Genomic DNA, 23,436 nt, shown 5'->3' on the forward strand with positions numbered 1-23,436 from the left:
TGACACTTCTTCCAGCCTTGCTTCCTGATGGCAGTATGATGATTTTAGACACTTTTAATGCTGAAAACCAGCAGAAAACCTTTTGGCTGCCATCCCCTTAGTGTATTTGTCTTGCTCACAGCCTCTTGGTGCTCGATTTTAATAGCCCTGAGGAGGCGGATCTGTTGTGAAAATCGGGGAAAAAATGGCTTCAGACCCCCAACCCGCCTCCATCCCGCCACGACCCTATTTTCGTGAGTCTCTGTTCAGCCGCTCCCAAACTGACCCGTCTGGAACCGATGGGACAGGTAGTTAAGGCAGTTAACAGCCTTGCTAACCCTATTTTCATAGTGGTTTCCCATTTTCGGGCTTCTGGCCCCTGTTTCCCGACTTGTCAGAAACAGGCCAGGTTCAAGGAGATGAGTTGCTGGAGGACATGATTTGTATGCATTGGTGGAGCGCTTTAAAAGCACCCCCGAAACATGGCTGACATTAAAATGCAACAACTTTGCTGTTTTAGATATGGGATAAAATTTTGCACATCTACTGACCTTGTGACTGTTCAAGCTGATACCCATCTGCAGTGTGACATGAATGGAATAATTTCAGGCCCTTTGACTGTGCGCTTGCAAGATTGTTGCCTCAAATGAAATCTATAGCAAGGGGATGGGAAACATTTATGCCCTCTCATCCTGGTCCTCATAATCGGGGGAGTAGAAGCTGTGTGGCTCAGCGCAGATCTTCCTGGGAAGAGGAGTAGGAGGAGGACGAGGGGAGCCTTGCATGCCCTGCTGTGACCAATGCAGCATCCCTCCAGTTCACTGCTGCCCGTCAAGCAGGGTATGTACACTGCCATGCCACATTAGCATAAGTTTACTCTTCAACCATAGGGCTCTGTAATTGCAGGCGACACTTGTCCAACGTCATACTTCATCTCTGCTATACCCTGTTATTTCCTATCACTTTTACCATCAGCATTACAAAAGCAAGTCGCCCTGAGCCCTTAATGCGCTTTTGCCATTTCCCATAACATAGGGCCACACAATCACCTATTTGACAATTTTTCTTTTAAACATCAGAAAAGGATAATAAACCAGCAACAGTCAGGAAGAAAAAAGATAAATCACCCAAGTGAGTCCCCTTGTGACTATAGGTGCTTAATCTTTCTCTTGCGTGTGTTTCTACGTGGTGCTTCCCCTGTGGTTTCAGCAGATGGAGAGGCACCTTGCTGACTAGGATGCTGTGCCTGCTTAGAGGCCTTTGGCGGGCGTCCTCTGGGTTTGGGAGCCTGGGAGGGCTCTTCAACAGTCTGCTCTTCCTGCGGCTATGCAGGGGCTGAAACGGCCATCTCAGTTGTCTCCGCAAAGTGGGTCTCTGACCGTGGGCTCTGCAGTGGCATGGTTGTGTGAGCGCTTTGAGAGGAGCCCACACTTCCTTCTGTCCTGCCAACAACATCCCTCTCATGGGTCAGCCGCATCTCAGTGCTGGCAAGTGGCTGGAGAGCACCTTGCTGCACATCAGGGGGACCATGAGGACCCGTATCTGCACTGGCAGTCTTCATCACAAGGACGTCCATGAAGCTCTGGTCTCTCTGCTCAATAGCTGCCCATTGCTCCTCCAGAGATGACAATCTATTTTGAACAGTCACCATGTTTTCCTGACTCTGGCAACTTATTTCCTCCATGGCCATAGCCATCCTTTCCACTGAGGCAGCTAGTCTTTCCACGGAGGTTGCCATCCTATCCATGGTGGTGCGCTCATGCGCCATTGCCTTCACCACGGCAGTGCTGATGTAACAGATGGACTCCTCCATTCTCTCCACACTCGCACTAACTCTGGAGGCAAACCCTTCCAGAGACACCTGCACTTGTTCCTGTATTTCCCGAGATGCTCTCTTTCTGGATGGCCCCAGAGGCACAGCGTCTGCATGCAGCTCAGCCGAGCTAGGAGAGTCTTGCGACCTCCGCCGAGGACTCTCCACTACTGTCGCTGTCTCCGCCATCTGCTGCTGCTCACTTGTGTGCTGTGATAGACCAGGTGGCAACACTACTCTAACTTGCGAGGGCCCCACCGAGGTGAGCGTTGTTGCGCTGGTGCTGGGTGCACTGAGTCCTGGTGACGCTGGTCCCTCAGAGACTTCAGGTTCCTCTGAGGAGAGGTCCTGGTCTTCGTCTTGCATCGTGGGGAGGGGGTTGCTCAATGGTCCTGTGGGAGAGTAAAGGCATGATTTAGACATCTGATACTGATGTAGCCGACACATCCTTTTGAGCAGATGATACAACGCGATTGTCTATGAATATCATATTCCATTGCATTCTGAGAGGAATGAAACTCTATTATGTCACCAGCTTCCTCTAGTGTGCCCGTCTCTCCATCACCCACTTCCAGGTCCTCGCCACCGCTAACAATCTCGTTTGCAGCCTCCTCAGCACTGGTCAGTGTGGCTAGGGTAGGTGTTCCTCCTCCAGTCATTGCTCTCTCCCTCTTCGTGGGCCATCTTTTCCTGCAAGGAGGGACACGAGCAGTGTTTCAGCCACAGCGATGGAGTGAGTGTGAATAATCCCTACCATAGAAGCTTTGAGGGAGATGAAGATTGGGTAAGGTGCCAAGAGGAAGGTAGCACCCTGTGCGTTGCTAGTTGTTGTCACTGCATGACAGTGAGAGCGAGTCTAAGGGGTGCATTGGCAGGATGCTGAAGTGATTCAGTGCAGAGATCGAGATGGATAGGAAAGGGTGCAAGGGAAGTAAGGGTAAGGTGGCATGTGAGGGAGAAGGCTTATAATGCAGAGTGCTGGTGATGAGAAGAGAAGGGAAGCAGATTGAAGGCAAGTGTGATGGGACACTCACTTTTGATGTTCGCACAAGATCATTAAACCTTTTGTGGCACTGGATCCATGAGCGTGCATAAGTGGACCTTGCGCTGACCTCCTGAGCAATGCGCAGCCAGGCTGCCTTGGTCTGCTGAGGAGGCTTCCTCCGGCCATCAGGAAGGAAGGGAATCTCCCTGCACCTCTGACAGCATCCACAAGAGCTTGGAGGGACTCGTCATTAAAACGAGGAGCTGCCTTGCCTCTGGAAGAAGTCATTGCGTTTAAATCAAGTCCAGGAATCCACAGTGGAAAGGCTCAGGCTGGATGGCAGCTTTAAAAACTGCTGCTATTATGACATCATAGGCGGCCAGCTGACCCGATCCCACTCATTGGACCGGCCAGCGCGCCTCATTGAAATTAACAAGCTCATTGAATCAAAATCGGACATCAGCAGCTGATCCCGCCGGAAGCGCTCCGGAACCCGCCCACCACGCAACCCGACTCCAACCCGCCTCGGGAATTAAAATCCAGCCCCTGATGTTTTGATGCCTGAAATCATTTCCATGTGGTGGACCCATGAAAGAGGGATATGGTGATCCGGGCCAGGGGAGTGGGTGGGTGGAGAAAGAGGGGGCGGGGGAAGAGAAAGGCTGCATCTTCCTAATTCTTTTATTGTTATTTTGGTTCAATTGGGCAACAGGAAGAGGATGTGGATGGAAGAGAAAGAGATATTGGAGCAAGAGATACATGACCCAGCAGAACGTTGCGCACATTCCCAATGTGCTTTTCTGAGAAGTCTGAGTATTCTTGGGTAGTCCTTTCCTCGTTGTTCCATATGTGGTGGCAACTTTGCTCAGGGATATGTTGATAGGGTGTGGAAGGAGGCTCGCCTGAAGCATATACCTGTTGGGCCGAATGGCCTGTTTCTGTGCTGTAAATTCTGTGTAAGTTGTCATTCTTGACATGTGGCTGAGACACTGGGCCATTTAATATGGGAGGGTGCCATAGTTGAACTCTTTAGCCATTCTTGCCTGATATCTCCACAGTACCTTCCAGCCATGGTGACTGGGCAACAAGATGGAACCTTGGATTTTTTTTTGGCTTTTCCTTTTGTTGTCCAGACCGATAAGCTGATTGTAGTGTCTCTACCCCTGACCTAGCTGCCATCAGCTAATTTGGGGCAGATCCTGAGATTCTGTGTGACTCAGTACCGCACTGGTTGTCATAACTGCCCACTGAGCCATTGGAGCCCTCCTGTATTCTTTCTGAATTGTATAATTGCAGTGAAGGATTTGAATTCAGCCAAGCAACGGTGAACTTTGCTTTGACACTATGCTTTCCCATAACATTCTGCAGCATTTGTTCCCTCTTTGCTAAAACAAGAAGTGACACCTGATTTCCTGTGTGAAGGCAGACTGTGCTGGAGCTGTGCTGTCCACGAGTGTATGAAGTTTGGCTCAGCTGCCAACTCTACATCAGTTGCGTGTTTTCCCTTTTCCCTCTCGGTATAGCCCAGCTGCTGCGGTCAGGGGGTCACATTTTAGTTCGCACCTCCTGTTCTAACTTGTTTTTTCACAGTGTGACTGCTCACAAGAGGTTTACAACTTACTGTGCGGAAAACCCTTCAAATAATTTTATTTATGATTCAAATAATCTGTAAATGTTTTGACTGTACAGTCATTCTGCCTTATACTGTAAAGGAATTCTTTTGGCCCACTTTAACTTCCTCCCTTTTTCCCTCTTTCCACTTTACCCTCCAATGTCACATTAGACAAGTACCTGCTTCCAGCTCTTTGCCGGTGCTTCTCCGTCTAACCACTAAGAGGCATGTGAGCATATATCCTCCAGTTGTCCTTCCCTTCCAAGTAGACAGACTTGCTTAAGGGGCACTTACTGTCGCTTTGGTGGGAGGGTCTCCATATCGTACCCAGAGATGATTTCTTTACATTATTTTACTTTAAACTTTTGGCGGAATAACTGAAATTCTTTCTGGGAAGAGTTCAAAAGTTGTCACTAGGAATGGACCAATTGAATGTTGGAGCTGCTTCAAATTATCACCAAAGAAAAATATTGATGTGCACTATCAAAATAACACTGAGAGCTTGAAGCAGTGCTTGGTCGCAGCTGCTTGTTCTGTCAAAGACAATGACGTCCATCCTAGAGGGGTCTCAATAGAGAGGGCAATAGATGTGAATGGGGCTCTACAGTCAACCATTGCTACTTAGTGAGGTTTGACTAACTGGTTTTAATGTTGAGATTGTTCATTCAATTGCGCTACAAGCCTGTCCTAATGGACTCTTATATCCACCATGGAATTAGCTCCGTATGAGTTGTACCTTCAGGCTAGCACTGGTGGCCAACCAACACATCGTGATAGAACAATTTCATTTGCAGGAATATTGGATTGCAGGTGCACAAACCGGTTCAATGATTAATTTTAACAGATGTTGTCTACATGGATTTTAGGAAGCCGTTTGACAAAGTACCACATAGAAGGTTGGTTAACAAAATTGAGGCTCATGGAATAGGTGGGTCAGTGGCAGCTTGGATAAGGAATTGGCTTAAGGACAGAAAACAGCGAGATGTGTAAATGGCTCTTTTTCAGACTGGAGGATGGAAGACAGTGGTGTTCCCCAAAGGTCAGTGTTGGGGCCACTGCTTTTTTTTTGATATGTATAAATGACCTGGATATTGGAATACAGAGTAGAATTTCTAAATTTGCCGATGACACCAAACTAGGGGGTGTGGCAAACAGTGATGACGATACCAATCGACTGCAGCAGGACATAGAAAGGCTAGCAGAATGGGCAGACAAGTGGCAGATGGAATTTAATACAGAGAAGTGTGAGGTGATGCATTTTGGCAGAAGGAACAGGGAGAGGCAATATACACTTAATGGCACAGTTTTAAAGAGTGTGCAGGGACAGAGGGACCTGGGAGTTAATGTGCATAGGTCCCTGAAGGTGGCAGAACATATTGAGAGAGTGGTTAACAAAGCATATGGGATCTTGGGCTTCATAAATAGAGGTATTGAGTACAAAAGTAGAGAAGTTATGCTGAACCTTTATAAAGCACTGGTTAGGCCACAACTGGAGTATTGCATCCAGTTCTGGTCACCACACTTTAGGAAGGATGTGAAGGCCCTTGAGAGGGTGCAGAGGAGATTTACCAGAATGGTTCCGGGGATGGGGGATCTTGGATACAAGGATAGGTTGGAGAAGCTGGATTTGTTTTCATTAGAGCAAAGGAGGTTGAGGGGTGATTTGATAGAGGTGTACAAGATTATGACAGGTTTGGATAGGCTAGACGGGGAAAGGCTGTTCCCACTAGTTGATGGTACAAGGGTTAGGGGACACAGAGTTAAGGTTTTGGGCAAGAGATACAGGGGGGGATGTGAGGAAAAACTTTTTTACGCAGCGAGTGGTGAGGACTTGGAACTTGCTGCCGACGGAAGTGGTGGAAGCGGCAGCAGACGCATGGGAACATCACCACCTACAAGTTCCCCTCCAAGCCACACACCATCCTGACTTGGACCTGTATCACCGTTCCTTCACTGTCGCTGGGCCAAAATCCTGGAACTCCCTTCCTAACAGCATTGTGGGTGTACCTACACCATATGGACTGCAGCGGTTCAAGAAGGCGGCTCACCACCATCTTCTCGAGGGCAATTAGGGATGGGCACTAAATGCAGGCCTAGCCAGCCAGCGACGCCCACATCCCATCAATGAATTTTTAAAAAAAAATTTAATTTGCTGTTATCAGTCAAGACAGTGCAGCGCCCTCTACAGGCGATCTGGGACCTTTGTGACCAGGACAAGCAACAGCGTGTCTGCTCAACCAATCAGATTGAAGAATTCTTACTGAGGCACGCAGGGTCTAAACCAGGAAGTGTAAGTTAGAATAATTAATTCAATGTAAAATTATGTACAGAATGTTAAATAAAGAGAGGGAAAGAAAGATGGGATTAAGAGAGCGTGATAAAAGAGATAGAAAGTAAAAGAAAAGTTTTTTTTTATTATTTTAAAATATTAAATATTTTTAAATTGCCAACAATAATTAAAATCTGAAGGAATGAAACTCCACATTGGAAAAGTAAATTTTCAGTGCCAGAGAGGTTGTTTGGTAGTAATTAAGAGTTATCACGCCATTAAAAATTCACTTACTCTTGAATGGACAAGCTCTAACTTTTTCTGGCGTGTTTAGTGGGTGTCCAGTGGGTAAGTACCACAACTTCACGCCCTTCATGTATGTGAATGCCGAGTCTATCGACGAGGTACTGTTAGAGCGAAGCTTGTGGAGGAGCTGTGTAAAAGCCCATTCTGTGGGCATGTGTAAGGGTAATGAACAGTGAGCGCCGTTCGTTCACTGCTGATCACAAAATCGGGCCATTACTGTTCATTTCGTCCATCACACGATTATTGATGGAGTCACAGTTCTCTTGTACAACTTCATAGGCGCTTCATGCTTAGCGCAAATACCACCAGCAAGGAAGGTTCAGCCATGAATGTCATGTTGCTGTGTGTGTTGCTGTGTGTCTGTGTGTTGCTGTGTTGAGTAAATGTCTGCTCAGTGATGGGATTTACAAAGTAGATTGGCACAGGTTTACTCTGGAAAAAAGTGTGTTTCCTGTTAATATGTGCAGCCAGTGATGACGTTATTAAATAGACAGTAGTTATCTATGGTCTACTGTCTGTAATAAAAGTGCTCTGATTATTAATACTGATTCACAAAGGCAACAGAAAATCCTATTCATATGGTAAAAATCACAGTACATCAGCACTATTGTATATGGCTGATCAAAACCATATATTCAGAAAGAAGAAAGCTAGTGATTTACCATTCAACCTTTTGCAGGATATCAAGGGTCACAAGTAACTAAATAAACCTGTGGCCATTGGACAAACTAAATGGAAATTGTAGTGCCAAGTGTGATCAAAGGGTAGGCGTAGTTTTAAAAATGAAATGGAAAATGTCTCATAATTAACTGTACAATTTCTCATCGTCTACAGTTGAATCACAATTGTGAATTCCTCAATGTGCATCACACACACAGGACATGGATCGCATTAACAAGTCAGCATCAGCACTGCCAGTCACACAAACACAAACACAAGCACGCATGCACTTGCACACACATCACTTCCAAGAAAAATGGATGGATGAGTGCATCCTATACTGTTAACATCTTGCAGGGTTAAAGATCATTCCACTGTTGCCATGGCTGCTTCCTGGGCATATATTTAACTGGTCCCAATTGATAGCATATGCAAAGCTGACAGAAAGAGCACCGCTTGTACATTTAAAAAAAAAAAATGGAAATAGCACCAAAGTTACCAAATTAGTAATATCTATGTAAACCCAAAAACAGGAACTGTTTGAACATTCCAGGTTAGTCACCTGAAACTGTGAATAGTTTGGGGCAGGGATACTCACTCATGTTTTACTGGCAGCCATATTGTTGCATGGAATTTACCCTTCACCCTTCTCACAATTAGCCATTTACCAAATCTGTTTCTTCCCGTAAGCAGATTTGGGGACTATTGGCAGCAGCTCTGAAGATGGCTGGCGTGGATTGTTTTTTTAGTACACTTATTTTTTACTGCATGTTCTTGTTTATTTTAGTATGGAGTTGTACATTCCTTTCTTTTTGTGACTGAAGTTGGATAACAGTGCTGTGTTACTTGTTCATGTGATGTTAGTGCACTGCGATTGTATAAATCATTTTATATTTATTTCCTCCTGCCCACTAATTGGTGATGGAAAATACAAATTCCTTCCAACTCCCGCATTACCTCCCTTCAGTGCCAGATGCTGTTTCCCTGGCGCTCTACTCTACTGCTTTATGCAGAGCTGATTTCTGTGGTTAGATTAGATTATTGATGTCCAGCTATGTCCAAACCCGAGAATGTGGCTCGTAGAACATTTGAACAACAGATCTATCCTTTCTGGTCATTCCCAGTAACATTCGCAGACAAAATCAGCACACTTTTGAACCCCCAAAAAAATCCATGTTTTAAATGAGGCTGTTGTGTTGTTCATGTACCTCCAGTAGTACAATTATTAAATATAATTTTGCTATTAATTGTCCTCTTGCTAATTTTCCATTTTACTTTACAACAGTTCTTAAAATTAATATAAAGATTAGTAAAGTGTAAAAATTCAGAGCATTTAGATGTTCTGATGCTGTTCAATACTTGCTACCACAGGCAGTAGTTGAAGCGAATAGTATAGATGCATTTAAGGGGAGGCTAAATAAGCATGTGATGGAGAAGGAATAGAGGGTTATGCTGATAGAGCTAGATGAGGAAAGTAGGGAGGAGGCTTGAGTGGAGCATAAACGCCGGCATGGACTGGTTGGGCCGAATGGCCTGTTTCTGTGCCTACGTAATAAGTTTTTTATACCTACATAATTTTTTAAAATATATGTAATTAAACTAATTTTGCTTTTGTGGCTGGTGTACAAAGATTGGTTTAGCAGGTAAATAATTTTGTCGCAATTTAAGAAACTTGAGCAGAACCTGTGGGGTTCTTTCTTGAAGGGTTGTTGTGTGCAGTGAGGATTTCGCTTCTGGAGTGTAGCCCCTTTCAGGCCAGGAGAAATGCAACTTTGTGAAAATAAAGTTGTAAATTGTAGCAGTTATGCAGGGTATTTAGCTGGTGAGTTCCGGTTCTCCTGGTTTAATGGAGGTAAGAGAGGAGATCCTTGCGTGTATCTGTGCATTCCAATTGAATCAGTGAATCGGTTCGGTAAACTAGTTAAGGACAGCGACATCCAAGTGTCAAATGTGTAGTGCGCAATGATGTACACACTCAAGATTATATTAATGGTGCATTGACTGTATGGGAATGTGTCAACATGGGGCTAATATGTTAAATGTGTGAGGAAATTGGTGATTGAAGAGGAGGTCTTAGGGAGTATGTAAGAGATTAAACCGTATCAAAAAGGTGAACTATGGTAGATAAAATTGTATATAGGTTCAAACTGGCGATGGGCAAACCCAGGACTGATGTCTTGTAAGAACACCTGAAATGGAGCTCAGGAAGATTAATAATTTAGACAATCACGAGCCTGTTGGATGCTGCGATGGAGCAGGGTGCAGTGGGGGAGGGGAAAAGGGCTGTAGATTTTTCTTTGTGAATAGATAGGCAGGATGGCCTCACTCAGTGTATCCATCTTGACTCTATTTGTCCAAGATGGCAGGTTGTGGTTATAGATGGAGATAATTTGGAGAAGACTGAATAACCGTGTTAGCAAGTTTGCCTCGAAGGCAGACAAACACCAACAGAAATGAATCCCAGCAATAAACTTAATTATTTGCCTTTCACTGGATTTAAATTGCAATGAGTAGGCTTGCTATTGAGATTATGCTAAAAAAAATCCTCTAACTATCAGGGATGAAAATTCACAGTAGTTTTTTAAGTTACTAAAATATCTTTGTTTCCTATCCCCTCACTTTTCCTTTCCTGAAGGCGATGGGGGCCAGCAGCACTCTGGTAGCTTGCTCAATGGCCATCATTCTTGTACAAGTCTCATCAGCAATGCCCCCTGTGAGCTGCGCTTTGTTCTGCGCGGCCTGTTTCTTTTATTGCGCGGTCCCTTTAAATTCCTGCACATGCGCAGGATTTACAATGGAGAATCCGGTGAGCGGCCTGTGCGCAGCTTAGAGGGAGCATTGCTCGTCCGTGAATGTCAGCAGGCGTTATGAGGGCATAATCAGCTGAGCCCAGTCTTCTCCTCGCCTGATGTTCACATGGCCATTTTCCAGTGCGAATCAATGGCTCCTGGTCTGGAGCAGGAATCCTGGCTGATTCATGTTGCTTCCTTCTCTGTAATGCAGGGGCGTTGGGGCCAATTGTTTCAGCCCTGCTGAGATCAGCAAACTCGGGTCAGACCAGGAACCTTTTTTATATGTATGAGGTTTCCAGAATATTGAAAGTAATTTTCACACCGTAGAAGCCCAGTGTGATATCCAGTTCACCACAGTATGAGTGGACTACAGTTTACACTTTGAACATCAATTTAGACAATTGGTCGTTTATTCTTTGCTCTTGGAAAAGGGTCCATAAGGATGTGTGCTGTGATGGACTTGATCGACATAATGTCATTATTGTTATTACGAAGCAGGCTACAACATCAATAGGTAATAAATATTTATAACAAGATGCAAGCTAGAATCTTTGGTGATGCTACATGGCCTTAAAATGACCTTGAGCAGCAGTTATATGTGTTGTGAATGATCAATGTGGCGTTGGTAAAACTTGGTTTTGAAATTGCTAATTATCTTTTAGTCTGCTATCCGAGGCAGTGATTGTTTCCACTAAAGGAAATAACTGCCAATCGTAGAATCTTGCAGCGCAGAAGGCGGCCATTCAGCCCATCGTGCCCATGCCGGCTCTTTGAAAGAGCTCTCCAATTAGTGCCACTCCCCCGTTCTTTCCCCATACATAGCCCTACAAATTTTCCCTTTTCAAGTATACAGGAAACTTTCTGGTATCCGGCACGGACGGGACCGACGTGTTGCCGGTTCATCAACAATTCCGGATAACCGAACGCTATAGTAAAAGATACGGAACTCAGAGCTCCGTATAAAGCAACAAACCCTAACAGCTTCAAAACAATTGGCACAAGTTGCAAGCGTCTCTGTAGCTTAGTAACAGCTTCAGCTGCACCCTTGCACAGCAACAAATCAATTTAAAAAGGTAACTAAAAGTAAAAAAAGTTACCTGAACCGACTCCTGAATTTTGCTGGTGGATAGAGCGTTCTGGTTATTTAGGGGCCGGTTAATCAAAAGTTTCCTGTATATCCAATTCAGTTATCATTTAATGTCTTGTTTCTTTGCCTTGTAGCTGAAATTCACAAGTGTTCATTGTTATATAAAATGCTTTAAAACAAAATTGTGCTTTATACTGTTAATGGCAACTGTTTGAATTGCTTACAATATGCCCTCTGACATGCACCCTTGTTCTTGAAGCCACAGAAATATGCAAGTAAGCTTAACTTTCTTACTGAATACACACCAGTATTGGACTTCAAATTTTGATGTTTAAACACGTATATCTTGGAACACTTTTAACTTGAGTTAATAAATTGAACACGTGTTTTGTTCTAATGGGCAATAGGCTCATTGACTGACTAACTTAAGTCTTTAGATAAAAATGAGGCAAACAGTTTGAGGCTTTGTTGAAAAATTGTTTTCTTTCCTCTTTCCAGAGATTGTGGATGGAAATGCAAAGATGACGCTTGGTATGATCTGGACAATCATCCTTCGATTTGCCATTCAGGATATCTCGGTGGAAGGTAAGTGGGTTTGCTTTTTTTCCTGAGGTCAAAATTTGGGGCCTGAATCATTGAAAGCTTGGTTGTTTTTAGCTTAAATATGTGCAGTCCTCACTGTGACCATTTCCTGCCTTTTAAATTGAATTGGGTAAGAGCAAATATGTTTACAGTACTAGTGGCTATAAAACTCCTAGTAAACGTTTAATTAGTTACCAGCTGGGAAACCTAATCAGTTTCTATCTATGGTTACCAGCCAATTGCAGTCTGCTTATCGCTTACTTTATACAATGCTAACCTCATGAATTAAGTACTCTATTTTTACAATGCTTTTCTCTAGTCCCAGCTAGAAATACATGGCATTCAATGGAGGAGCAAATATCTTAATAGAAATTATTCGTATTCTCTCCTCTTCCCCTCAACCATCAGGAGAACAAATAGACTTGTCCCTTATTACAACACAGTCCTCTGGATAAAATGGATGGTGAGAAAAGCTAAAGTATGAAATCCCTGCAACGGATGGAGTGCTCCTAGTATTGAATAGTATCTAAATGTTTAGCACCAGATGTTAAAGTAATATTTTGTCGGCTTTCAAAAACAAAAACACCCACATAAAATAATCTCTAATGCAACCTTTATTGCAAAGTTCTAACTGAATCAAGATCCCTGAGGATGTTGATGCATTGGAATTCATATTGAAAGCACTGCTGTGGCAAGGAACCTTCCATGTCGCACAATTATTTAAAACGTGGATTGTGTCTTTAATGAGTAAGCTGGTAAGCCTAACCCATCCTCCGCTAGTTATTCCATACAGCAAGGGATTTGAGTCTTGAACAGTAAACAATTAAGTCCGGGAGATTGATGCTTTACCTCTTTCCGTTCCCCCCCACCCCCGGGACAAGATGTCTCTGCTTGGAAATAAATAAGTAAATGAATTGGTGACACATCCCATGGGTCTGTTGTGAACTGGCTGTCATTCTGCTGAGTGGATTTTGGCACCCTTCCTGCTACTGAATGCCAATCTAGTGCTACACCATCAATAGGTTGTGGAATAGGTACGTCATCTAAACAGATTTCTTCCATCAGGGGGACCCAGTGGGACAGGTCTCCAGCAGACTGATTTTTGCCTTTAACAAGTGTGATCTAAATACAATTTGAGCAGCCTTGTTAAGAGGAATGGGCATAATATCCCCCCCCCTCTTAATTTTCTTTTCCCACTGCCAGGAATATAGTTTTCCTTTAGCAAAAGCAAATATAATTTGAACAGGACAGGAAATCCAGAAAGGTGAACCTGTTGATTGTTGATGGATTTGTATTTCCAAGGCAGTGATCTTCCAATTGATAGGATATGTATAGAGTTTTGTTTTTGTTGGGTTTAATACTGGTCTTTTCTTAGTGCTATACTTTCTCCTCCTGGCCCTTTAAACTCACTTCCTTGCTATTTTCCTTTAACCAGGAAGGCAAGCTAATCCGTATTGTGGTCTTTGTGATTGCTATCAGTGCCACCCAGTAACTGCACAAAAGAAGGGTTGTTCTTGAGGAGCAGTGTGGTCCTCCCCTAATTTTAGTACCAGGAAGTGAATCATCTCTGGTATCAGCTGTGAACCTCCACAGATAACTTGGTAAAGGCCAGATGAATTTGATACTGGGGTTTCCACTTGTAAGGCCAGTGGAAATGGGATTCTAAGTGATCTATTGAAATACATAGAAGTTATAACACAGAAACAGGACACTTGTCCCAACCAGTCCATGTCGGTGTTTACCATCCAGACAAGCAAATAGTTCGAAACACATTTACCCACACTGCTCCCATATCCATTTTTTCCCCTTTTTCCTTCATCCACCCGTCCAATCTAATTTTAAATAGTTTCTGCCTCAACCGCTAACCCTGGAAGTGAATTCCACAGCCTCAACTCTCTGTGTGAAGAAGTTTCTCCTGCCCTCTGTTCTAAATCTTTTACATGTAATCTTGTATCTATGGCCCCTCATTCTAGATCCCTCAGCTACAGGAAACAGTATGCTTCTATCTACCCCGTCCCATGCTTCATTATTTTAAACACCAATCATATTGCCCCACAATCTGTGTTCTAACTGGAAAAAAAACTCCCATTTTTCAACTCTTTCTTCATAGCAGGCAACATCCTAGTAAATCTGTGTTGTACGCTCTCTAAAACCTCAATATCCTTCCTATAGTGTGGAGCCCAGTACTACATAAAGTACTCTTAACAGTGGTTTTAAAAGCTTTATGTTGACTCATTACCACTTGACTTTTATTTACTATACCTTGTGATAAAACCTACAATCAGTTTTTTTAATGGCCTTATCAACCTGAGGTGATACCTTCAATATCCTGTGAACCTGTATCCCAACTACAGATGTACTCTCAGAACCGTCTGGTAAATGTTGCCCCTCTAAGTGGCAAGTTGTTCTAAAGTTTGCCTCTGATTTTCACAGAGACATCTGCGAAGGAAGGTCTCCTACTATGGTGTCAGCGCAAGACTGCTCCTTATAAGAATGTGAACATTCAGAACTTTCACATCAGGTAATCCAGTCTAAAAGTGTACTCCTATAAGATATTCAGCAGGAGTTTTAAGGTTGCCTGGTGAAGATGGTAATTAAATGTTACAATCAAAACGTCGGAGTTAATTATAAAAGTGAAACACTCTCATTCTCTCTTGCACGCTCTCACTTACACTCACTTTTATGCTGTTCCCATCATAATGATTGAAACTTAATGGCCCAGAAATTCGGGTCGGGGGCTTCCCGCGGGTTTAAGCCCCCGACCTGCACTTACCTTGCGCGCCGGCCGTTGAGCTGTGGGCCCCCGTGGAATTGCGATCCTGGGCTTGCTCCAACTGCCGGCGCGCAGTGCTTGCATATCCCAGGGGCGCAGTTAGTTCGACGCATCCCCTGGTATCACGTGGGCCATGGGGAGCCAATCGGAGCAGGGAATGCCCATTCATAAGTTTGACAGGAAGAGCTGTCAAAACTGATAAATACTACGGGCCCCAAAACATCAATAAATCTTCAAATAATTTTTTTTTTAAATCACATTTTTTAAATAAACTATAAATTACATGAAATAACTATTTTAAACAATAATTTAAATTTTTGAAAGAAATAATTTTATTTTCTAACGGGGCTAAAAATAAACTTACCTTGCTTTAAAGTATTTAAAAATAATAAACCTGTGGGGAAAAAATGTTTTAATTTTAATTAATTCACCACTTACCTTGTAAAAAGCAGGCCTTACGCCTGCTTTTTAAATGTGTAACTTCTGGAGACTTACCCTCCTGGGAAAACCTGCAACAAAAAAAACGTAAGTTCGATGCGCATGCACAGCCTCTCCGGCGCACGCGTTCGAACTCTGAACCCCTTCTTTCAGGGGAATGGAAGTGCCGGTTTCCCGCGCATGCGCAGTGCATGCAGGAAACCGGCACTTCCATTGGGCCTACGGGTAAGTACCCAGCGCGTACTCACCCGTGGAGACCCGAATTTCTGGGCCAATAACTTTAAGGGTCAAAATCCCTGATAGTCCAGTCATTCCAAAAAATTTTAATTGGGCAACTTCCTTTTGCAATGCAGAACCATACTTGGGCACTGGATTTGTTCTTTTACCAGAGGAGACTTGTGGCAGAATTCATGTGCATTCATTTCTTTTCCTTCCTATGCAGAATTTGATTACATTGCAAATTTAATGTCTGTGCAAAGCAGTTGCTGTTGTGCACCAACGCTATGTTTGTGTAGTTTTAATCCATTGTTGTGCCCTAACTCTGGAGCAAAGCAGAGACTCCCTCCTCCAAGGAGTCCTACTCTTGCTGAACCTGATGTCTCAATAAAGACTGCATTTCCACTATTAACTATAGCACTTTGCAACAGCATTACATTTGTTTCGATGCACCTCTATAAAGAGATGGTTACTGTGGCGTGTGTTTCCTATTAGGGTGAGTTGAGCTAAACGGTCATGTTGTGAATATCAAATCACAACTCTTTGTGTTGAACATATGGTAGACCACCAATTCTCAGTCCAACAAATTGACAATTGTCAGCTTCAACTGAGAGTCTAGTTTTTTTTTCTTTCCAATAATTTTATTTTTCTCCTGTCCCTGTCAATCCATCCATCCAGGGCAGGTGACCTCTCGCTGATCTGCTGCCAATGCCATTCTGCTAGGAAGTGTGCTAGAGTGATCAGCCTCCACTCCAGCACAGACACCACCACATTGAGAATAAAATAAAATGTTGTTTAAATAACATCATATGGCCCCTCCGTTAGTAAAATTAGTTGGGAGGTTGTATTTCAATACTATGGACTAGATATTATTATATAATATTGCAATTCTAGTTTTTTTTAAATGGGTCTTGATAACCTGGTTTCATGCGAACCTGTTGGAAGATGGCTAGCAGGCTCTTGGAGTATACGATGACACAGCTTGTCCTATATTGCACCGCCTTGCGGCAGTGTGATTGTTCATGATCTTCAGCTAGTGTCTGCACAGCATCCTCTTGCACTTTGCCTGAACCCTCTTACAAAGAACTGAGGATTTGAAATAAAGTTAAACAAAAGAAAGCAATGCCACTGACGTTCTCTTATAATATCCCAGGAAGTGAAAGAGTTGGATTAAGATTGGGCAGTGGACAGATGTACCAAAGTGACACATTATAATAGTGCTGAAAGCTGTGGGTTAACAGTCTAGCCTTGGAGGGGTGGGAGGGGCACAAGAGCAGCATTGGTAGAGTCACCCCAGATTATTGTTGCGCACCTCTTGAGCTGCTTTCATTTAAGTGCCATGCTGTTGCTAACGGATCTGAAGGTCACCCCCACAGGAAATTTGCCAGGTTTCCCCAAGGCCAGCAGCTGGAGACCTTGTATTTTTTTTGAATCGGGTCTTCCCTGCAGTCAGCTTTAGTGAATCCAGCAAGTTACTAGGGGTTGCCAGCATCTGCCCATGGCCCACACATCAGGAGCCATTGGCATTCGCACGCTATCTTGCACAATATAGAAGCAGCTTTACTTGCATATCTTGCACATCATCTGGTGAATGATCCTTGGCTGGGACTGAATGACCAGTGCAGAAGGTTTAATCTGAAGAATTTAATGAGGAACATAGGAACAGGAGGAGGCCATTCAGCCCCTCGAGCTTGCTCTGCCATTCAATGAGATCATGGCTGATCTATCCCTCAACTCCATTCACCCGCCTTTGCTCCATATCCCTTAATACCCTTACCTAACAAAAACCTACCTACTTCAGTCTTGAAAGCTCCAATTGTCCCAGCACCCACAACCTTTGGGGCAGAGAAGTCCCGATTTCTACTACCCTTTGTGTGAAAAAGTGTTTCCTGGTTTTACTCCTAAATGGCCGAGCTCTAATTTTAAGATTACGCCCCCCTTGTTCTTGATTCCCTGCCAGAGGAAGTAGTTTCACTGTATCTACCCTATCAAATTTTTTTAACTGTTAAAGGAACTGTTCGCACAATGCACGAGACACGGGCCTGTCGGGGTGGTGCTAAATACCAGTGTCCGTTAAGCAATTTGTACACTCACTAGGAGGAAGGCAAGTGCACATTAGATTTGGGCGGGCTGAAGAACATGGTGACATTTTAAGATATTGGGACTTCATTATGACATTCAGCCTCAAGTAGTTTCAAAATGGAGCTCGAGTCTGAAATTGAAATTTGAAGAAATGTTCAACGCCAGTATAATTTTCTTACCTGTTCTCTATTTTCAGTTGGAAGGATGGCCTTGGATTCTGTGCTCTTATCCATAGACACCGGCCAGAGCTTATTGACTATGCAAAACTGCGAAAGGTCTGGAACCCTATTCTTGTATACCTTTGTTGTGCACATTAATACATTAGGACAGTTGGATACTCAATCTAGATGTATATTTTGGGGTACGTCCATTGACTCACTCTCTCTAAATCCAGCTACAGCAAAACCTTCCATTTCAATGGGAAATATAAGAAGTCTCTGAAAATGTTTGAAATAAAAGGATTGATCTGACACAGATGAAAAGAACGTTCACAAAAATTATTTTCTTTCTGGACTGTATTATTCAGTCTCTGTGGGTAACTTCAGTAATGTCTCCCATTTTACAGCTTTTTATACCTTTCCATCCTGGGCTGGATATTGTGAATTCACCAGTAAAGATGACCAATTAAGCACTGCTATACTTATAGGCCTAGGGTGTCTACATAGCCTCCACTAATTGATTTCCACGCCCCCGCCCCCCAGCACATCTAGGGAAGGCGGGTCAGAAAAGTGCTTCAGGGTGCATTCTGCTGCAAACCTGCCTCCTTGCATCTCCCCCGCAACCTCATTTTCCAGTGCTCAGGCCTGGCAATGAGAATTATGCCCATCCGTAGGACAAATGAGTAGCAAATCAGGGAAATATTGCTCATTTTATGTGCTTGGAATGATGGACACATGGGCAGAACTGTTAGGCCTAGGTGGCTGGTGTTCACCTGGCACATTAGTGGTGCTCCCATAATGTTGTTTTCTTTTGGCACCTGCGCCTGTGCAAGCGCTCACAGAGCATGATCTGCCACAAGCTGACTTAGAAAGAATAATTCTGTTTATACAAACAACGCAGAGGCAGTCTCCATTCCCCATGCTGTGGCAAGCCTTGTAGCAGCCAACCTCTCCATTAGGGTGCCGGGAGCCCACTGTCTGTACTTAAATGACCCTGAGGTTGGAAAATCAGAGAGAGTCAGGGGCACAACTACATGATGCCGAAGTCCCTTTCTCTGTTTCTCTCTTTCCCCCCCCCCCCCCCCCCCACTTCTCGAGAGGTGGGGCCCCAATCAACGACAGCAGGGAGAAGCCATGGAAAGTCTAAGACGCAGTGCATTCTGTTGACACAAATTCTGAAGGTGTGGCTCTTCACACTTTAAAAGCAGATTTGCCTAGGACTAAGAGGGATCTGGGGGCCCTTGTACATGAATCACAAAAAGGTTAGCATGAAGGTGCAGCAAGTAATTAGGAAGGCAAATGGAATGTTGGCCTTTATTGCAAAGGGAATGGAGTATAAAAGTAAGGAAGTCCTGTTACAACTGTACTGGGCGTTGGTGAGACCACACCTGGAGTACTGCGTACAGTTTTGGTCTCCTTATTTAAGGAAGGATATACAGGTAGACTATCCTTTATCCGAAAACCTCGGGACCAGCCGAGTTTCGGATAAAGGAGAATTTCGGATTTCGGAAGGTGGGTCGGCGGGGGTCCACGGGGTGGTCGGCGGGGGTCCGCGTGGGGGTCGGCGGGGGGTCGTGCGCACGACTTACGCTGACGCTCAGCGTAAGTCAGTCGGGGCCGGCGGGGTCCGCGGGGGGGTCGGCGGTTGTCGGGGCTGGCGGGGTCGGCAGTTGTCGGGGCCGGCGGGGGGGTCGGCGGTTGTCGGGGCCGGCGGGGTCCGCGGGGGGGTCGGCGGTTGGCGGGGCTGGCGGGGTCGGCGGTTGTCGGGGCCGGCGGGGTCCGCGGGGGGGTAGGCGGTTGTCGGGGCCGGCGGGGTCTGCGGGGGGGTCGGCGGTTGTCGGGGCCGGCGGGGTCCGCGGGGGGGTCGTGCGCACGACTTACCCTTTATCCGAACTTCCGAAACCGGAACCCTCTAAAAACCGAAGGTTTTTTCGTTCGTACGCACGACTTACGCTGAACGAAAAAACCTTCGGTTTTTAGAGGGTTTCGGTTTTCGGAAGTCCGGATAAAGGGTAGTCTACCTGTATTTGCATTGGAGGCAGTTCAGAGAAGGGTCACAAGGTTGATTCCAGAGATGAAGGGGTTGTCTTATGAAGAAAGGTTGAGCAGGTTGGGCCTATACTTATTGGAGTTTAGAAGAATGAGAGGTGATCTTATTGAAACATATAAGATTTTGAAGGGGCTTGACAGAGTAGATGCAGAGAGGATGTTTCCCCTCGTGGGGGAATCTAGAACTCGGGGGCATAATTTCAGAATAAGGGGGGCACCCATTCAAAACGGAGATGAGGAGGAATTTCTTCTCCGAGGTCGTGAATCTTTGGAATCTGCAAGGACACATTCCGAGCTTTGATGAGATGGTGCTTTGATAATTAGATAACATTACATTCAGTTTCCTTTTTTCACCTTTAGTTGCTATCATTATGTTTCACATGCAGCCTAGCTAACTCTTCTAGGCACTGCAGCGTTTTCTATATATATAGATAGATCGAGAGATAGATAGAGATCTATAGAAAATGGCTGGTCTCATCTGAGTGACCACCTTAGATGTAGTCCTGAGATTGGATTTGAGACGATTCAGTGTGTGCTTTTGGAAGCACAAGCCAGTGAGTGTCTCATTTGCCTCCATAATGTATTTATACAGTAACATTTGTTAGGAGACATTTGTGTATTACCAGTATTAATTTGCTTGATGTTCAATTTCCTCTTGGTATTTCAGAGGGACAATACTGTTGTCTCTCTTGCTCTTTGCAACCTACAGTTGCAGTCAACTTTGCATTGTTTGTGTAGTAACACAATCAGCTTTGTGTTCTGGAGCGATGCTTGCGGGCCAATATTTCTACCAATTAGGCAGGTTTTTCGTGAATCAGAAGCTTTGTTTGTAGGTGTACGTGGTCTTAAAGGGGGATTTACTTGCCTCTTTTGATTCACAGTTGTAGCATAACCCCTGTGAAGTAATCTGAGTTACACGCTTCTGTGTTCATTCTTTGCAACACCTTTTTAATACTTAGAAATATTTTTGATACTCGTGTTTCCTGGTATAAAATGTCCCAGTTGAGGCATATTAGTCATATCTAATCAAAAATTATTGTAATATAGTTCATCAGTAAGATCATGATGTTGCAAACTAATATTGTGGATGAAGTGTACAATCCAAAACAAAAAACAAGCTGACCTGGACCCTTAACAGCTTTGAACCCTGACCCTGAACCAGACTTGCCCGCTTTCCTTGATCCAGAATAAACGCCCCTCACCCCCCCCCCCCCCCCCCACAACCCCAACTCCTAATGCTAAAACCAACCCACAACACTCAAATAAACCGCACTCGCTGAGCAAAACAACCTTAATATATAGGGAGCCATAAATTGATGGTGACCAGGACCAACCCCAATTCCATAACCCCAGCCAGGGATTAAAAAAACGACAGATATTGACAAGAAAGACTGGGCAAGAAGTAATAGAAAGCATGAGCCAAATAGAAGTGGCAGCGCCCAGTGCAACAGAAACTTGAGCAATAAATGAGAATGTGAACCCAAGAAGGGACAACCACCCTTCTGCCCGCACCCCCAAATCTAACGGCTTTGCATATAGGCTTATGTGAAACAAGTAAGTTACACTGAAAGTACAGCGAGATACAGGAAATGGGAGTCTGGCTCTGAGGTGTTAGAGTTTGGGAATTGGATCAGCCATGGTGCACTTTAACCTCTGGTTTTATCCAAAATATCCAACAACAAAAATTCCTGAAGGGATGGCCAGAATATAATGTCACATCTCGCTAAGAAGTCATTTTACTCAAAGATTTCTTTCACTTATTTACACCTCTTGTTAGAAACACCAAAAAATACATCAGATCCATCAATGTAGGATTTGTACTAAATCCTGCCCTTTTCTCCTTCCACTCTGATTATTGCCTCCAAGATCTTTCAAAACCTGATTGGTCACTGGAAGCGTCAATCAAAACGACGACAGATTTTCACCAGGAAATGGGAATAGAACAAATTCAAATGTTGATCGTCAGTGTAAAATGTGATTGGTTGACATGTATGATGATGTCACATCTGGGACCATTTCATTGGGTCAGACCAGTCAATTGATGAGTCAGCAAGCATTGCAAAAAGAAGGAATATTTATGATTTAGAACTTCTCCTAATGCGTTTTACCAGTACTCCGTGCAGTAGTCCACTTGCATAGACGAGCACAACCATCCTTTCAACCAAAACATACTTTATACACACAACATCTAGGATGGCTGACCAGTGAATAACAACAACAACTTGCATTTATATAGCGCCTTTAATGTAGTAAAACGTCCCAAGGCGTGTCACAGGAGCGCCATCGAACAAAATTTGACACCGAGCCACATAAGATATTAGGACAGATGAAAGAGGTAGGTTTTAAGGAGCGGCTTAAAAAGAGAGGTAGAGAGGAGGAGTGGTTTAGGAAGGAAATTCCAGAGCTTAGGACCTAGGCAGCTGAAGGCATGGCCGCGATTAAAATTGGGGATTCTCAGGAGGCCAGAATGGCAGAGCACAGAAATCTCGGGGTTGTAGGGGTGGAGGAGGTTAGCGATGGGGCCATGGAGGGATTTGAAAACAAGGGTGAGAATTTTAAATTCAAGGTGTTGCTTAACTGGGAGCCAATGTAGGCCAGCGGGCACAGGGGAGATGGGTGAGTGGGACTTGGTGCGAGTTAGGACACAGGCAGCAGAGTTTTGGATGACCTCAAGTTTATGGAGGGTACAGCTAGGGAGGCCAGCCAGGAGTGCGTTGGAATAGTCAAGACTGGAGGTAGCAAAGACATGGATGAGGGTTTCAGCAGCAGATGATCTGAGACGAGGGTGGAGATGGGTGATGTTACGGAGGTGTTAGTGATGGTGCAGAAATGAGGTAGAAAGCTCATCTCTGGGTCAAATATAACACCAAGGTTGCGAATAGACTGGTTCAGCCTCAGAATAATGAAGCTTTTTACTTTTGTGGATTATCCCTCTAACTCCTGATTGCTTTGAAATGGACAGAAAATAACCTACTGGCAGACTATATGATACAGCCTAAAAGTTACTAATTCGTTTTTCCTAAAAGAAAACACAGGAGCAAGATGGGTCAGTCAGTCAGTCAGTTGAGTGCACCAATAGAATAATTGATTTCTTGCCAGTCATTCTAAAAGCGATACAAGCTCTAAAATCCTTTAGCAGTTCTGTTCAGTAACTATGGACCATATATCTGTGGTGAAAAGCTTTGTGAGCGATGAAACCCAAGCTGTCCTTGTAACCTTCTTGAACAAGCCATTTCCACATTATCTACAACAGCATCACCTTTCCTCCCTCAGCCTCGGTAGAATGGTCAACATGCATAATGGCTTGCCATCTGTAATCAGGTGATTGATAACCACAGCATCAATTATTTCGGTCACCTGGATGGACTTGGCATCTACTACCATTTGTTAGGACATACAACTGGCTCAGTCTTAAAGAACATGTAGAATCATAAAATTATACAGCACAGAACAAGGCCGTGTGGCCCATTGTGCCTGTGCCGGCTCTTTGAATGAGCTATCCAATTAGTCCCACTCCCCTGCTCTTTCCCCCATAGCCCTGCAAATGTTTTCCTTTCAAGTATATACGCAATTCCTTTTTGAAATTTACTATTGAATCTACTTCCACCACGATTCAGGCAGTGCATTCCGGATCA

The 23,436-nt window shown here is 44.2% G+C and overlaps 1 protein-coding gene across 7 annotated transcripts in view; it reads left to right on the forward strand.

Annotated features, from left to right (window-relative positions):
• Positions 1 to 23,436, forward strand: part of actn1 (actinin, alpha 1) — a 213,212-nt gene that overhangs the window by 125,552 nt on the left and 64,224 nt on the right. For all 7 annotated transcript variants that reach the window (XM_086003580.1, XM_086003582.1, XM_086003578.1 and 4 more), the window contains exons 4-6: positions 12,002 to 12,088; positions 14,519 to 14,606; positions 17,791 to 17,869. In XM_086003580.1, the coding sequence (XP_085859706.1) occupies positions 12,002 to 12,088; positions 14,519 to 14,606; positions 17,791 to 17,869 (254 nt within the window). The remainder of the gene's footprint in view (positions 1 to 12,001; positions 12,089 to 14,518; positions 14,607 to 17,790; positions 17,870 to 23,436) is intronic.

The sequence above is a fragment of the Somniosus microcephalus genome, chromosome 12 (assembly GCF_052327205.1).
Source record: "Somniosus microcephalus isolate GS21.2 chromosome 12, FLI_Smic_1.0, whole genome shotgun sequence".
In the NCBI taxonomy this organism is placed as follows: domain Eukaryota; kingdom Metazoa; phylum Chordata; class Chondrichthyes; order Squaliformes; family Somniosidae; genus Somniosus; species Somniosus microcephalus.